The 18,217-nt window shown below is 34.6% G+C and overlaps 1 protein-coding gene across 6 annotated transcripts in view; it reads left to right on the forward strand.

The window, feature by feature from the left end:
• The window catches only part of CEP135 (centrosomal protein 135), a 68,524-nt gene extending 50,510 nt beyond the window's left edge, over positions 1 to 18,014 (forward strand). For 2 of the 6 annotated variants that reach the window (XM_057729322.1, XM_057729323.1), the window contains 8 exons: positions 912 to 1,080; positions 1,936 to 2,046; positions 2,325 to 2,510; positions 7,348 to 7,557; positions 8,716 to 8,918; positions 9,861 to 9,965; positions 11,929 to 12,039; positions 16,324 to 18,014. In XM_057729322.1, coding sequence (XP_057585305.1) covers positions 912 to 1,080; positions 1,936 to 2,046; positions 2,325 to 2,510; positions 7,348 to 7,557; positions 8,716 to 8,918; positions 9,861 to 9,965; positions 11,929 to 12,028 — 1,084 coding nt within the window. In that variant the 3' untranslated portion in view covers positions 12,029 to 12,039; positions 16,324 to 18,014. Of the gene's footprint in view, positions 1 to 911; positions 1,081 to 1,935; positions 2,047 to 2,324; positions 2,511 to 4,179; positions 4,393 to 7,347; positions 7,558 to 8,715; positions 8,919 to 9,860; positions 9,966 to 11,928; positions 12,040 to 13,389; positions 13,505 to 14,349; positions 14,481 to 16,323 lie in introns of those variants that run through there. The other 4 variants (XR_009052820.1, XR_009052819.1, XR_009052821.1 and 1 more) reach the window with 4 other exon arrangements.
• The last annotated feature ends 203 nt before the right edge of the window (positions 18,015 to 18,217 follow it).

Genomic DNA, 18,217 nt, shown 5'->3' on the forward strand with positions numbered 1-18,217 from the left:
CCCCTTGGCAACCACAGTCTGTGTCTGTGAGTCTGTTTCTGTTTCATAGACATGTTCATTTGTGTCATATTTCAGATTCCACATATACGTGATATCATATGGTATTTGTCTTTCTCTTTCTGACTTACTTCACTTGGTATGATAATCTCTAGTTGCATCCATGTTGCTGCAAATGACTTTACTTCATTCTTTTTAATGGCTGAGTAGTATTCCGTTGTATATATTACCACAGCTTCTTTATCAATTCATCTGTCAGTGGATATTTAGGTTACTTCCATGTCTTGGCTATTGTAAATAGTGCTGCTGTGAACATAGGAGTGCATGTATCTTTTCAAATTATACTTTTGTCTGGGTATATGCCCAGGATTGGGATTGCTGGATCACATGGTAATTCTCTTATTAGTCTTTTGAGGAAGCTCCATACTGTTTTCTATAGTGGTTGTACCAATCTACATTCACACCAACAGTGTAAGAGGGCTCCCTTTTCTCCACACTCTCTCCAACATTTATTATTTATAGACTTTTTAATGATGGCCATTCTGACTGGTGTGAGGTGGTACTTCATTGTAGTTGCGATTTTCATTTCTCTAATAATTAACGATGTCTAACATCTTTTCGTGTGCCTGTTGGCCATCTGCATTTCTTCTTTGGAGAAATGTCTCTTTAGGTCTTCAGTTCATTTTTTGATTGAGTTGTTTGTTTTTTGTTACTGAGTTGTATGAGCTGTTTATATATTTTGGAAATTATCCCCTTGTCAGTTGCATTATTTGCAAATATTTTCTCCATAGGTTGAGTAATTGTAATTTCTTGCATTCTTAGTATACATAATTCAGAGTACAAAAGTTTTCTTTTAAATGAATTAAATTTTCCAAAAAGCTTTCTTTATTATTGCTATACCACCCATGTAACAGCCACCTAAAGGAAACATTGATTAATCGGGACCGTGAAATAAGCAGCCTGCGGCGCCAGCTTGATGCAGCTCACAAGGAACTTGATGAAGTAGGAAGATCTAAGGAAATGTCTTTTAAGGAAAACAGAAGATTGCAAGATGATCTGGCTACAGTGGCAAGAGAAAACCAGGTATGAGCACTATGCATAAAATTTGATAGTTTTATAGTATGCAGTTGTACAATATATTTATTGTTTGCTAGATTTCAAAGCTCTAAATGTGCTTTCAAAATTTTAATTATATAAATATCAACAATAAAAGAAATAATTCTTTAAGGAGAATAGTGTTTATAAGGGTATTTTAAAATGTGGTTTAGAATGCTGCTGTATATTACAGAGTGTCTAATGGGTACAACTGTAGTCCCCGCACCATTGTGGTCTTTGTTGCAAGGAATCCTGAATCTGGGAGCATGGTGTTCTCTGTGGCAGAAATCAGTGTCACCCAGAAGGGAGGACCTCAGCATCACTCCCAGGGCAAAGTTGCTGTGTTTTAAAGACCCATGATAGATTTTAATTATTCATACTTACTTCCAGTGACTTAGAAATATGCCTGTAAGTTAATTAGTGAATATTTTAGAATGGCAGATAGTGAAAGGTATTGGGTTTGTTTGTGCTGGTTTATTAAAAGATTATACCAAGAAAACCAATGATTTTCTTATTTTAAATATTCTATGTTTTTAAAAAAGTATTCATTATAGAGCATATTGTTGATATATAAATTTTTTAATGTCAACCCCTGAGCATAGCTAGCCCTTATTTAGTTTAAATACCAGATATGTGGCTCTGTATATTGTGGGAGCTATATGGTAATATTTGGTCAGAAAGTCAAGATCAGTCAAGAAAAACATGTGAAAATAACAGAAACAGTTTTCCTTTTTTTCCTACTGTCTCTTATTCCCCAAATTCAGAAGGAGCTATTTGAACATATATAGAACTCATTAGGTGCTACATTCATTTTAGATTTGTCTTCAATTTTCTGATTTATAGCAAATTTCATTGGAATTAGAAGCAGCAGTGCAAGAAAAAGAAGAAATGAAGAGTAGAGTTCATAATTACATAACTGAAGTGTCACGATGGGAGAGCTTAATGGCTGCTAAGGTGAAAAAATATTGTTTAGATTGGATTTAAGACTGATTTCTTTTTAACTTTTTCATGTTTCTTTATTCTGTTTCCTTTATTAGATATTAGCATATAAAAGTGGAAATCTTGCCTACTGTCTGTAAATTTTCTTACAGATCTTAGTATAATGTCTGCACAGATAGCTTATGCTTCCTAAATTAAAACAAAAATCCCAGTGTGTATATATGTTTATGGTATGGGTATGCCAGGGAGTGACAATTACTAATTTAGAAACAATTTAATTGTCGTTAAACCAGGAAAAAGAAAATCAAGATTTGTTAGATAGATTTCAGATGCTTCATAACCGCGCTGAAGACTGGGAGGTCAAAGCCCATCAAGCTGAGGGAGAAAGCAGCTCAGTTCGACTGGAACTTCTTTCTATTGACACAGAGAGGAGACACCTTCGAGAAAGAGTGGAGCTACTAGAAAAAGAAATTCAGGAGGTAATATGTTCATTTGCCTTACGCAGACATAATTTAGTAAAACAGAAAACATTCAAAGGCACTTTATTGAAGTGAGGTTTAAGCATTGATAAAATCAAGTTCAGTGATAATCTTCTGTCATTAATTGTGATAATTTGCTTAGGAGAGCCCCGTTACTTCTATACTGTAGTAAAATATACGTAACATCATATTTACCATTTTAACCATTTTTAAGTATACAGTGGCAGTTAGTACATGTGTATCGTTGTGCAACTATCATCCCCATCCCTTTTCCAGAACTTCTTCATCGTCCCCCAACTAAAACTCTGTACCCATTAAACACTTAGTCCCCATTCTCCCCTTCCGCAGTCACTGACAACCACTATTCTGCACTCTCTCTATGAGTTTGAGCACTCTGTGTACCTCTTGTAAGTGGAATCATACAATATTGGTCTTTTTGTGACTGAATTATTTCACTTAGCCCTAAGTTTCCCTTAAACGTCAAGGTTCATCCATGTTGTAGCATGTGTCAGAATTTCCTTCCTTTTTAAGGCTGAATAATGTCCTGTTGTAGGTGTGTGCCACATGTTGCTTACCCACTCACCTGTCAGTGTTTGCCTCCACCTTTGGCTGTTGAGGATGGTGCTGCTGTGAACATGCGTGTATAGTATGTGCTCGAGTCTTTGCTTTCAGCTCTTTAGGATATACCCAGACATGGAATTACTGAATAATATTGTAATTTTATGTTTAATTTTTTGAGTAACTGCCATACAGTTTTTCAGAGGGGCTGCACCATTTTACATTCCCACCCACAATGTTAAGGTTCCAGTTTCTTCACATCTTCACCAACACTTGTTATTTACTGTTTTTTGTTTGTTTGTTTTTAATAATAGCCATCCCAGTGGGAGTGAAGTGGTATTTCATTTTGGTTTTTTGTTTCATTTTGTATTTTCTTAATAATTAGTGATGTTGAGCATATTTTGTATGTTTATTGGCCATTTGTATATTTTCTTTGGAGAAATGTCTATACAAATCCTTTGCCTTTTTTGAATCAGGTTGTTTTTGTTGTTGTTGAGTTGTAGGAATTGTTTGTATATTCTGGATGTTAATCCCGTGCTAGATACATGATTTGTGAATATTTTCTCCCATCTCGTGGCGTTACCTTGTCACTAAGTTTTTCCTTTGATGCACAGAAGTTTTAAATTTTGATGAAGTCCAATTTATCTATTTTTTTCTTGTTCCCTGTATTTTTGGTGTCATATCCAAGAAACCATTGCCAAATCAAACATCATGAAGCTTTTCCCCTATTTTTTCTATGAGTTTTATAGTTTTAACGCTTATATTGACGTCTTTGACCCATTTTGAGTTAATTTTTATATATGATATAAGCTAAGGTTCCAACTTCATTCTTTTGCCTATGGATTTACGTAAGCTTTTGTCATAGACAGTCTAATGAAAATCTCTCAATAAAATTTTGAGTTTAGGTAGGGAGTTAGATTGGTAACAGAGCAGCTGGCTGTTCTGCTTCTGTTTGGTTTTGTCGGTGTGCTGTAGGCACTCTTCGTTTTTAGAAGAACGTGTTGATCACCTGTAGTGGGTACTATGCACCCCCCCCCCCCACACACACACACACACACATATTTAGGTCCTGGCTCCCGGTACCTGCGAATGTGACCTTCTTTGGAAATAGTGTCTTTGCAGATATAATCAAGTTAAAGTGATGTCATACTGGGTAGGGTGGACCCTTATCTGATAACTGGTGTCCTTATAAAATAAGGGAGATTCAGACACAGAAGACACAGGGGAGAATGCCATATGAAGATAGAGGCAGAGATTGAGATGATGTGTCTACCAAGGCAAGGAGCCCCAAGGATTGCCAGCGATCACCGTAGCTGAGCTAGAGGTATGGAACAGATTCTCCCTCAGAACCTCCAGAAGGAACCGATGCTGCTGATACCTGGATTTCAGACTTGTGGCCTCCAGAACTGTGAGGGAATACATTTCTGGTGTTTTAAGCTATCTAGTTTTTGGTAATTTGTTATGGCCGTGTTAGGAAGCTAGTACAGATTTTGGTACCAGGAAGTAGGATGCTGCTGTAACAAACCTAAAAAGGGTCTTTGGAATTAGGTAATGGATACAGGCTGGAAGAGTTTTGAGGTGCCTGATAGAAAAGCCTACATTACCTTGAAAAGATTGTAGGTAGAAAGATGGACATTAAAGGCAATTCTGGTGAGGACTCAGAAAAAAAGAGGAAAGCTGTAAGGAAAACTTCTATTATTTACAAAATACAAGAGTCATCATGAATGGAATTTGTCCAGAAATAAGAATGTTCCTGCTAGTGAGGTCTCAGATGGAATTGCGGAACATGTCATTGGATGCTGGAGGAAAGGTGATTCTTATTATAAAATGGCAGAGGATTTGACTGAATTATGGTCTGCTCTTAGGAGAGTAGAATTTATAAGTAATGAACTTGGATATTAGCTGAGGAAATTTCCAAGCAAAGTATGAAAGGTGCATCATGGTTTCTCCTTCTGCTGTAGTAAGATGTGAAGGAAAGAGATAGATTGAGGAAAGAATTGCTAAGCAAAAAAAGGATCCAGGACTTGATGATTTGCTAAGCAAAAAAGGATCTGGGGCAGATAAGTGTGTCCTGGAGGCAGGGCCAAGAGTGTGGCTAGATAACTTCTTAGTAAAGAGATTAAGTGAGTGATTCATAGATCCAGCCAATCACCTTAGTAGAAATACTGCCAGCTTGAGCTGAAAAGGATAGAAACAAAATGAAAGGAAGGAAGTTCATCAACTTCTTGGATCCTACTAGCAAAAAACAGTCCAGTAGAGTTATAAACATATGTTCTTCCTCAAGAAAAGGGAAGAATGACTCTGAAAGTGGCTTAGAGACCAGCCGGGCTGCCAAAGCTCAAAAGCTGGTAGGGATGCTATGTTACCACATGCCCAGGGGCATGGGCCCAAGGGACTGGGCTATTTTCTCCTTGATTCCAGAAGGCAGAGCCACTGCCACTGTGGGCCAAGAGGTGGGACTATAGCTAAGGGCTGAGAAGGTGGAGCTCCCCTAGCAGGCCCAGAGGACAGGGCATCAAGACATAGATAATAATTATTTTTAAACCCCGATTAAATGATTCTAATGGAATTTGCCCTGCTTGGCTGCAAGCTCACTTTGGACTAGTAACACCTGTATTCCTTCTGTTTTCTCCCTTTCAGAATGGGATTATCTGTTTTTTGCCTGTGCCATCATTGTATTTTAGAGGGAGGTAACGTGTGTTCTAGTATCACAGATCCGTGGAAGGAGAGGAATTTTGCCCCAGGAAGGACCATACACAGAGTCCTACCCATTTTGATTTAAATAAGATTTTGGACTTAGAGTTGATGCTAGACTATTGGGATAGAATGAATGTATTTTGCACGTGGAAAGGACATGAATTTGAGGGAGCCAGAGAGTTGGTAGAATTAGAGCCCCCTCCAGTATATTGAAATCCTAACCGCCAGTACCTGTGAACGTGACCTTTTTGGAACGAGGACCTTTGCAGGTGTAATCAATTTAAGATGAGGCCGTACTGAACGAGGGCAGGCCATAATCCAATGACTGATATCCTTGTGAGATAAGAGAAATCTGGACACAGAAGATAACGAGGGAGAATGTCAGGTGAAGATGAAGACAGAGATTGGAATGATGTGTCTCTCCACAGCACTTCTGGGGATTGCTGGTTTGGAGAGAGACATGGAACAGATTCTCCCTCAGAACCTCCAGGAGAAGCCAACCCTGCCAACATCTAAATTTTAGACTTGTAACCTCCAGAATTGTGAGGGAATAAATTTCTGTTGTTTTAAGCACCTAGTAATTTGCAGTAACTTGTTACAGCAGTCCTAGGAAACTAATACACTATTTCTATAAGTTTTTCTGTTAAGAGTATAGTAACTAAAGGAATGGTTTTCAACCTTCAAAATAGTTCTCAGGAGAAACTTTTTCTTTTGTACTTTTGTGCTTAGTCGTTGTTCTTGTTCTTATTTGGTATATAAAATTGACTTACATATTTATATTTGTTTGGGGGAATTTTGATTAATTCATTAATATTTGGAAAATCCAAATACTTTTCTGCAACTGTTAAAATTTATTAAATCTTCACAGCCCTCTGTTAGATTTTTAATGTTGATTCATTTCAGTAAAGCCTATTAAATAATTTAATTTTCAAGTGTGGAATTCTTCCTAAACTCTAGAAGTAGAGTTTGTATATGTTTGTATTTATCACTCACATTTTAAATTGTGCAAAATTTAAAATGTGGATTATTCTAAGAAAGAAGTGTTTATCAGTATTTCAAATTGTGCTCATTGTTTCATTTATTAAACTCTTATAAAGTTGTATACTATTATTAGGTTAAATTAAAAATTTAAATATGACTTTAGGTGTGTAGCTTTAAGGCAAACTGCATTTTTGAAATTCAGAATTTAAAGGCAGTTGAGGAGTGATAAGTATATATGTTACTTTTTTCTTACAAAAGCATTATAACAGAGTTCATAAAGAAAAAATTTAATATAACTTCAAAGATCTCTCATGTTCACAACCCTAAAACAATAATTTTCATCTTTGCGTCTTCCAGATATATACATGAGGTACTTAGTTACCATGATTAATAATTATACATAATTTATTTTTTTAAGCATTAAATAGGCCATCTTTATATAGCAGACAACTTTCGGAGAGTGTCTTAAAATTGCAAAATTTTTTAAATTGCAAAAATTGGCACTTTTGTTTTATAAACTGACAATGTAGCTACACAGATTCAAGCCTTTAAAATTATTTGGTTACTTTAACTTTGTACCTGTTTCTTTTTCTATTTGCAGCACATAAATGCACATCATGCATATGAATCTCAGATCTCATCGATGACAAAAGGCATATCTAGATTAGAAGAAGAGCTGAGACACCAAGAAGATGAGAAAGCAGCAGTATTAAATGATTTGTCATCTCTTAGAGAACTTTGCATTAAGCTTGATTCAGGCAAAGATATTATGACCCAACAATTGAATTCCAAAAATCTTGAATTTGAGAGGGTGAGAACTTAAAAGATAGTATTGTAGCATAATGTTTTATTCAGTCCTACTCTAATTGTTTTACGTTACCATTCACTACCCAATATATTTGTTCCCCTTTAGAGTAGTGACTTCTGACTACAGGATTTTGACAACTAGGTTTGACTACTAGATTCTTTGTCAAGATTTCTTTGGCAAACATGACGATGAAATTAGGTGCTGTTTTGAAGCAGATGGGTATTTAGGAGAATACAGTCTTCTAATTACAGAATAGGAGCGTATCCCAATACATTCTTTCTCTGTTTAAAAGTAAGACTTATATGAAGAATTGAGCAGTTCATTCCTTCCTAAGTGGAATATTTTTCCTGATAAAAATCTCAGTTTTAAAAGTCAAGTTAGGGCTTCGTAGGTGCTGCAGTGGTTGAGAATCCACCTGCAAATGCAGGGGACATGGGTTCAATCCCTTCTCCAGGAAGATCCCACATGCCGCAGAGCGGCTAGGCTTGTGAGCCACAACCATTGAGCTCATGTGCCGCAACTACTGAAGCCCACACGTCTGAAGCCCGTGCTCTGCAATGAGGAGCCCACGCACCACAGCAAAGAGTATCCCCCGCTGACCGCAACTGGAGAGGGCCCGCGTGCAGCAATGAAGACCCAACACAGCCAATTTGAAAAAAAAAAAAAAAAAAGTCGAGTTAGCTGAGCTTCCCATTCCCAAAGTGAAGCATTACTTTAAACAGCCCAGTGTGTGTTTTTAACATGGGAACATGGGTATTTCCAATTTTCACTCATTTAGTAGTAACTTTATTTTCAGGTACTGAGAAGCTTCAAGATTGGTTTGACTGTGAATCAGAATATACATATTTAATAAACCAGAAGGGCCTCCTTACCGATAGGGTGGCCACATTTTAGAATTTTATGTTAATTACCCTCTCGACTAGATAACATGAAAGAAAACTGTTTGAGAGTTAGAACAGGTCTTATAGTCAAAATAAGCCCTTACTAAAAATAGCAAAGATTATTTTGAAAGTAAAATGTTTTTCTTATACTTAAAAAGTATTTCAGAATCTTTAATTGGTATCCAAAATAAAGCAATTGATGTGTGCATAGTTCTGCAGATAATTTTTCAGAGTAAGTCTAAAATTGTACTGAAGTAATTTTGCTTTGTTCTTCTCGTAGGTTGCAATGGAATTAGAAAATGTAAAATCAGAATCAGAGCTGTTAAAAAAACAACTGTCAAGTGAGAGACATACAATTAAAAACCTTGAATCATTGTTGGCTACAAATAGAGATAAAGAATTTCATTCCCATTTAACCTCCCACGAGAAGGATACAGAAATTCAGCTACTTAAAGAGAAGTTAACCCTTTCAGAAAGCAAATTGTAAGTGTCATAAATCAGCTTGTGAGGAAGATAGCTTGTGACAAATAATTTTTCAATAGGAATAATGTTTTTTGTAGATTAGTAGCATAAAACAGATGATAGATACTGGAGGAACAAAAAAAATTTTTTTTTTTTCAATTTTGGTGAGAGTGGGGGATGGGAGTGTGACAGGTTGTACAAAACCAAAATATTTTGCTTACATATAAGCTGTTTTTGGAAATTCAGGGACTTATTTCAGAAGAGACATCATGTTTGGAGATGTAATTTGTATATGTTCACCACAGTGGTGGTACCCATGAAAGTGAACGAGTGAACTTTAGAAAAATGCCTAAATTTGAGGAATGAAGAGAAAAGTCAGTGAAGGGGAGAGCATTTCAGAATGGGGAGAGTTGGCTGTGTTTCCTGCTGTGGATTAGGAAATAGACTTTGAAGAGACCATGAAATTTGACCCTCATAAGTGTATTGATTACCTTTTAGGAGATTGATGATGGTGTCTTTCTAGGATGGAAAAGTTTGGACATAGTTTTGGAAGAGGAGAGGAAACCCAGAGTAGATAGTACAAGTGGAATAATTAACTTTTAAAAAGAGTTAGAATTATTTCCCTTTCTGAGGTAGGAGTCAAGTAAGAGCCAGTAGAGTTACTTTACATTTTGATGTTACAATTCACGTCTTCTCAAATTTGCATCTCTAGCATTGCTGCAGTGCCTAGCACATACTAGAAGGTCAGTAAATGTTTGTTAAATAAGGTGAATGAAAAAGAAAACTTATGATAGAAGCTCTAGACGTTTACAGAATTATTGTTGAAAAGTCTTCTCTTTTTTCATCCTTATATGTCACCTCCATTTGTATTATTAATAACAAAAGCAAAAATCCATAGCACTTGACCCTACAAAACAGAATATTTATTGCTTACTTATTTGATTTTTTCAATTTGCTTTTAAGAAATAGTCAAAGCCGGGAAAACACCATGCTTCGGGCTAAAATGGCACAATTACAAACAGATCTTGATGTTCTGAAAAGGCAGATTTCAACTGAAAGATATGAACGGTAAGAAAATATTTTTAACGTTGAACAGTATTTTTATTTATTCCCTCTTCTATTCCAAAAAAGGATTTAATATGGCTTACAAATAGCAAACTTTTCTTAGCATTAATATGTAAAATAAATTTCTGTGGTAAATCTTTCTAAAAAGGCAACAAGTGTTGTAGAAGATAATATCCCCACAATAAAGTAGCAAGTATTGTATAAATGTTTGCCATAGCATTCCTCAAGGCAAAAATATTTCAAAGGATATAGTTAGAGGATCAGCAAGCTAGTAAGGATTCTACAAGAGCCCAAAACATTATGGTCGAGTAGGAAATTTTAAATACAAATCATCATAAAAGTGATGATGCTGATGTTCAGAAGAGCAGTTAACAAATATATGCCAGATATATGTATGTATCTGATTAGTCCTATTAACTATTATCGTGCCTGTATTATTATTAGAAACTGAGGTCACACAGATAGTAAATAGCAGAGCCAAGACTAAAATCCAGACAAATCTAATTTTAAAGCCTGTGCTCTTAATCCTTATAATATTTTCGCTACAGCTTAGTAATTTTCTTTTCTTTTTCTTTTTCTTTTTCTTCCTCCCCGCTCCCAGCTTAGTAATATTCATACAGTTTATATTTCAGTTCATTTGCTTTATTATGTTGAAAAATTTAATCTCCAGGTGTTACACACAGGAATGAGACCTGCTTTAACAGCTAAACCAAGTCTAATTTGCAAATCAATTTGTCAGCTTACTTTTTTTCCATTATTCTTACCTACTGTATTAATACCATAGATATCAACATTCCCAAGATTTCATTCTCAAATAGTGGTCAGATTGCTTATGTAGGTCAGTTTTTTGAGTTCTCTAATCTTATTCTTACCTATTTGCATCAAAACTTTTAAGTGATTTGCAATTTGGATTATAGATGGAATTTGCTAAGAAATCAATATTTATGATTTCAAAGAGAAATGAAGTCTGAGGTTACATCAGTGTCATGAAAGCAGTGTTGTTATTTCTTGTAATTTAGATCTGTTTTCTGGATGTGCTAAACTGTATATGTGTAATAGTTTTCATTTATTAATGACGACTGAAATTCTCTTCAATTCAAGGGTCCTAAGTCAAGCTCTCTATTGCCTAGAGTTATAGACCCCCTTAATTTCTCTCCTTTTTCCTTGCCCCTGATCCCCAAAGAACCTTTGACCCATATCACCGTGTCTTTCCTTCTCTTTACCATCCAACTAGATCATGCATTTTTAAAGAGGTAATATCATCATTGCAGGGGACAATATGGATTCTTGGGGGAAGAGGGAGTGGCAGAAGAAAACCTTAGGTATTACAATCATTTATGGCCCTCCAAAGGGCCACTGTACATTAACAGTGTATCTGTGTATTAAAAATTGAGGTATTAAAATTTGTTGGAGGGGAGGGTAATTTGTGGGGGCAGACATCTAAAAAAGTTTTTTTAGGGAATTATAATGAAAAAAAGTTTGTGAAGCACCCGTGTAGGTAGAAATCCTAGATACTGAAGGGCTCAAGCCAGGAAGTCTAGGCAAGGGACTCTGAGTAGCCCACAGTAGAGGTGGCAAAACAGTCATCATGCTTTGTGGGGCAGACCCAGACATAACAGAAAATAGATTATTTTACTTCTAACATTTGGGCGTTTTGAGACAAGAAGAAGGAAGAGGACTAGATTTATATGCAAGAAGAGGTGTGAAAGGTAGGGGCAGAGAGGGGAACCAACCAGCGTTGAAAATCTATATTCACAGGGGCTTTGAACAATCTCTTAAGGTACATATTCCTTTAATTGAAATCTTTTATCCACAAATTAAAAATGATATAAAGACATATGATTTAAATTTAGTAGCAATACTAATTAATTAATTGAGTAGAAATTACTTAACTAATAACAATAACAGGACCTTTTATCTGTATACCACTTTTTGCTCTGATCTCTTACTTTGTCTTTACTGACAGAGAACGAGCAATCCAAGAGATGCGCCGGCATGGTCTTCGCACACCACCCCTTAGTTCTACTCTCAGATCTCCTTTACATTCTCCTGAACATGTAAACTGATTATCAGAAAGGTATGTATGTAACACCAAGTATAGCAAAATTAATTTCTGGTTATAAAAACAGAGTTGTTTTCTGTGTTGGGGGAGAGGAGATTGCCCTCAGAGGTGGCAGGGGACTTTCAGAAGTAATGGAATGTGCTTTGTCATGGTGGTGATGGTTACATGGGCGTATACAATTGTAAAAACATTGACGTGGACATGTACAGTCCATGCATTTTATTGTACATAAATTATACCATAATTAAAAAAGAGAAGACATCCACAACAAAAATTAAATGACAGTATGAGATTTCACAGGGTAATATTTGATGCTGTGTGGAACTCAAAGTACAAATAACAGATAGTGAAAGTGTGAACAGAGAAAATATTACTTAATATTGAAAGCTAGGACAGATTTTTTTAAAAATAAGTTATAATATACATACGGAAAAGTGCTATATCATAGTATATACAGCTCAGTGAAGTTTTACAAACTAAACACATCTATGCAGCCTGCACCCAGATCAAGAAATAAAGCATGACCTCTCTTGGGCTTCCTTCTGTTCATAAGCCCTGCTCTAAAAGTAGCTGTCTTGGTTATTAAAAGCATAGATTCCTTTTGTCTGTTTCTGGACATTTTATAAGTGAATCATATGTTTCTGGCCTTTTTTCCTCAACAGTGCTTCTGTAAGGTTCACCCATACTTCTGTGTACTTGTAGGTGGCTGTCTTGTTGCTATGTAGTATTCCATTATGTGAACTTAGCGCAGTCCATTTACCTGTTCTATTTTCGACGGGCATTTGATAATTTCCAGTTTGGGCTATTACAGATAGAATTATGATGAACATTCTAGTACCTTCTGTTGGCAAACAGATGTGTGCATTTCTTTTGGGTATATACTTAGGAGTGGAATTGTCAGGACACTGGACATGCATGTGTTGAAGCTTGAGTAGATATGGCAAGTCAGTTTTCCAAAGTGATTGCAAAGAGCTAGGACACATTTGACTGAGGAAAGGTCAGAGTGATGTGCTCATTCATTGGAGATGGGAATGAATGGGAAAGAAGCATGTCAGACCCAGGGTTTGAAAGGTAGGTGACTGAAAAATGAAGGCTTATTGACAGAAATAGTAAAAGTCACTTCTTTTAAAAATTATGCATTTTTTGGCCTCTTTCAGTAGAAGTATATAGAAGATAATTAAGCATTTCCTTGGTGACTGAGAATCCTCATAAGAACATTAGTTGTGTTCTGTTCTTTAATATACTGATGCCTCAGGGTTTATTGGTATTTGTGGGGCCGATGTTTAAATGATTCCTGATTGCTGTGCTTTTGCTTTTGTGTTTGTTTATTTGATTAAAACATTTGTTTTCCTCTTTCATTTTGAGGACCACTTCCTAGTGCTGACTGCAATCACTGTGTCCTCACAACTTCTAAGCTGCTGCATTAATTTGAATGTGATTAGATGGAGGTTCAGCTTCTCATTATAAAGCCTCGTGGCAGGTGTGACAGACATTTTTTTCATGCTTGATTTACAGCTGCATTTTAGATCAAGGGTTGGAAAACTAGGATCTATGGGCCAAATCCACACCAACTGCCAGTTTTTGTAAATTAAGCTTGTTGGACCATAGCCACACCCATTTGTTTACATATTGTCTCAGACTGCTTTTCTGTAGTGGCAGAATGGAGTATTTGTGACAGAGACCCTGTGGCCCACAAATCTGAAATATTTATTCACTAACTGGCCTTTCACATCATGTTGCCCCTGGAAACCTTATTTGTACACTCATGAGATAATAAGAGTGAAAAAGCAAAGAATTCCTTAGTTTAATGAAAAGAGGCTTGACTCCCAGCCCAGACTATACTTTAAGGACTACTGATTTAGAACATAGTGGATTCCAGCAATCTCTAAAGCTGTGATGAATTAGAAAACTTTTTAAAATTATAATAAAATATATGTAACATGAACTTTGCCTTAACTATTTTGTAAAGTGTACAACTCAGTGACATTGAATTCACAATGTTGTACAACCATCACCACTATTTCCAAAACTTTATCACCCCAAACAGAAACTCTGTATCTATTAAGCAATAACTCTGCAGTCCTGTCTTCACTTCCCCCACCCTGATATCCTCTAATCTGCTTTCTATCTCTATAAATTAGCCTATTCCAGATTTTCATATGTGAATTTGTACAATATTTGTCTTTTTGCATCTAGCTTATTTCATTTATAATAACGTCTCCAAGGTTCATCTGTGTTGTAGCATATATCAGAACTTCATTCCTTTTCATCCCTGAACGATATTCCTTTGCATTTATATCACATTTTGTTTTTTCTGTTCACCAGTTGATGGACACCTGGGTTGTTTTCACATCTTAGCTATTGTGAATAATGCTGCTATGAACATTGGTGTACAAGTATCTGTTTTAGTCTGTTCTCATATCTTTTGGGAGTACCTAGAGTTGCTGGGTCATAAGGTAATTCTATGTTTAACTTTTTGAATACCTGCCAGACTTTTCCACTTGACTGTACCATTGTACATTCTCACCAGCAGTGTAAGAGTTCGTTTTCCAAATCCTGTCAACACTTGTTATTTTCCATTTTTTTATTGTAGCCATTCTAGTAGATATAGATTAGAAAACCTACAACCATTAACAAATTCCCAGAATATCCTAATGATGTTGTTAATTGGTAGCACATTTCCATTCATATTTTCTAAAGTGTCACCAAAACTAATTTTAAGGGATTTCCCCATAAGTATCCAGAAATGAATATGAAATATTCATAATCAAGCCATATTTACAGTACAGTGTCTCTAATAGTTAAAATATATAATCCAATTTTGCTTTTACTGTTTTGATTGTTGCATTTCAGAAATGCTCACTGAGAAAACATAAAATACAAAAGTATAAAGAAGAAAACGAAAATCACTTTTTTTACATTTTTCTATTAGAGTAAAATATACATAAGATCAAAGTTATCGTTTTAACCATTTTTCTCTGGCAATTAGTACATTCACACTCTTGTGCAAAAATCACTTCCACCATCAATCTCCAGAACTTTTTTATCTTCCCCTACTGAAACTCTGTATTCATTAAACAACTCCCCATTCTTCCCTTCACCCAGCCTCTGGCAATCATCATTAATTTCTGTCTCTATGAATCTGACTACTCTTTGTGCCTTATGTAAGTGGAATCATGCAGTATTTGTCTTTTTGTGACTGACTTAACTTCACTTACAATAATGTTTTCAAGTTTTATCCATGTGGGAGTATGTGTCAGAATTTCCTTCCTTTTTAAGGCTGAATAGTATTCCATTCTATGTATATAGCGCACTTTGTTTATCCTTTCATCACTTGGGTTGTTTCCACCTTTTGACTCTTGTGAAAATGCTACTGTGAACATGGATGTACAAATCAAAATCACTTTTAATCCTACAACCCAGAGAAAATAGCAATTAATATTTTGGCATACTCCATTCTTATGTTTAATTTGTAGTAAATATACATACATGCATAGACATAAGTATATAATTCTAATAGAAATCATACTCAGAAAAGTTTTTATCAGTTTTGTTCTGTGGGGGTTTTCTGCTTAGTATTGTTGCATACGTTTATTGTTATCATTAAAAGCACTTTCAAAAATGCCATTTTAAGATAGTGATTTAACAGTTCGTCACATGGATATTCCATGATTCATTTAATCATTCTCCTCTTATGGGACATATAGTTTGTTTCCATTTTTTTTTCTTATAAATAATATTTTACATCAGTATTTGACAACCTGTCTGATAATTTCTTCTCAAGTGTGTCTTCCTCAGTATATAAAAAAATACTTTCTCAATGTTTCCATTGTGTGATTATTTATATTTTAATGTGTGTGAGTTTCAGTTGGGAGGGTGGTTAGATAGGACATAAGGTCAAAATATTTGGAAAAATATTTGACTATCCCTAACATGCTATTTTAAGATTCAGGCAACATAATGTACAATACTTGTTTATAATTTTATTGAACCTAGACATATTTTCCCTTATTTTGAGTGCTTTTTCTCAGTTAACATTTTATGTTGCCCCATTCTTTTCTGTGTATTGTTCTTTTAGTACTCGTATACTTTGATGTGCTTTTATAAGTTTAAAGGGAATATCTTTTTGAAATATGGAATAATACTTAACTATTAAATATAACTTGATTGTGGGCAAAGGTTTTATTAGAGACTATAATTTCAGTTAAAACATTACTGTTTCAGTTTTTCATGCATGTACTGAGTAATTTTGTTTATCATTTTTTTCTTAACCCACCTTTCCTCTCCCCCCTTTTTCAGAATGATGGCTTTCAGTGAGTTGGCTATATGGATTTTTTAAAGGACAAACTGTAATGAAATATTTGAAGTACTTGTTCCTGAAAATCATGAACATTGACACAAATTCTACCTCTGTCAACTTTTATTTAAATCAGTGAATATTTATGTAAAAAATTTGATTTAAAAGAGCTATATCTATGTGTATATTTTCATATGTGTGACAGAAGAGAATATGTATTAATAGTGCTGATGTTTTTTCTGTATTTTTATTACTCCTGCCTTAAATTACTCCTCAAAGTGTGTTTATACTGTGAATTAGTATAATGTATTATTCACATTATGCTTTAATAATCGTTTTCTTAATGAGCCACGATACATGTATGTAAATATTCTAGTTTCCATGCCTGTGTTTATAACCCATACCTTTAATGCATTCACGAAGGATGATCAACCTTGATGCTGTGGTGTCATGTTTAACTTTTTTCTTCTAAATGTAAAATGAATTATTCACCATTTTGCTGTCTGTCATTGAGAGGACTATATTCAGGTCTATTCTTATAATAGCAGAGGTCTTGATAAAATAATGGCTACCATATATAATTTGTTATTGCCAACTAGAAGAACTGTGATAGAAAAGATACATTCATGTATTATATACAATATTATAATATTTTGGCTATCACATGGACTCTTCACATAATACAAATGCTATCAAAATTAAACTAAAAGCTGCATTTAGAATTTTGGGAAATGGTAGAACAGAAATTTGGGATATTTTTCAATAAATAAAATTCCTCACTGTACTAATCTAAAATGTTGAGTACAAAAGTATATGAGGTAAATACAGTAAAACATTTTGTTGAAATTCCAATATACATTCAATAATATCCGGTTTTTTGCTTCTAAACTGTGTGTTGTAATTTATCAGTCTTTCAGAATAGTATGTAAACACTGACCTGTTGTGGCATACTAAATAGAAAACAACTTTTTACAATCAATTTTCAAAGTTGTAACTTTAAAGAATTTAGATATATACAGATATTAATAAAAGAACAGAAGTACAAAATAGATTGTCATACAAAAACTAATCGTGTTCAAACCATACACATTTGAAGAAAACCCTGTTATTAATAGACTTCATTATGACCGAAAAAGAACTTAAGAAATAACTTAGAAAAGTAGAAGACCAGTTATTTATGATGCATTTTATTTTCTCCTGTGGTTTAGTAAAATGGAGTTTGTGTGTACCTGGGGGTGGGCAATGCTCTTTTTCTAAAACTAATATTCCTTTTATGTTCAGATTATGCTCTTTGCAATTATTCAGGGTGTGATGGGGCTTACTTTTTCACCATCCATGTAATTTTATGTATTCTTATCTCCTGTGTGTGAATTCACAGATTACAGCAAAATACAACAGAACTGGGACTATTTACAGTGTCATATGGAAAACCTTTTAATAAATATACGTAAATAAAATTTTAAAAAATTTGTCCCCACCTTTTCCCCCACAGCAACAGCAAGACATGTTTTGTTAGATATTTTTAATGTTTTCTATAATTAAAAAGTGTATAGTTTGCCATAACTGTTATTTTTATAACCATGATACTATAATTTTTAAGTAGTTTTAAAATACCAAATGTTCTGACCTTTTATAGATGTTTTTAATTTGTTTTAAATAATCTTAAATTATGAAGCTTGGCATAGATTTTCCAATAAACTTTCCAGTCAATTTATTTTCTCTTTCTTACAAATAATTTTTATAATGGTAGCAATATTCTTAATTTTAAAGTTAAGTATAATTTATTCAAATCAAATTTTATCATGGTGCGATATGGAGAAGTCTCTGAACTCAGATTCCAGGCACTTTCTTTTTGCCGACTTTCACTTATTTCCAGTTAGTTCAGAAAAAGAAATG

The sequence above is a fragment of the Hippopotamus amphibius genome, chromosome 3 (genome assembly GCF_030028045.1).
Source record: "Hippopotamus amphibius kiboko isolate mHipAmp2 chromosome 3, mHipAmp2.hap2, whole genome shotgun sequence".
Classification (NCBI taxonomy): domain Eukaryota; kingdom Metazoa; phylum Chordata; class Mammalia; order Artiodactyla; family Hippopotamidae; genus Hippopotamus; species Hippopotamus amphibius.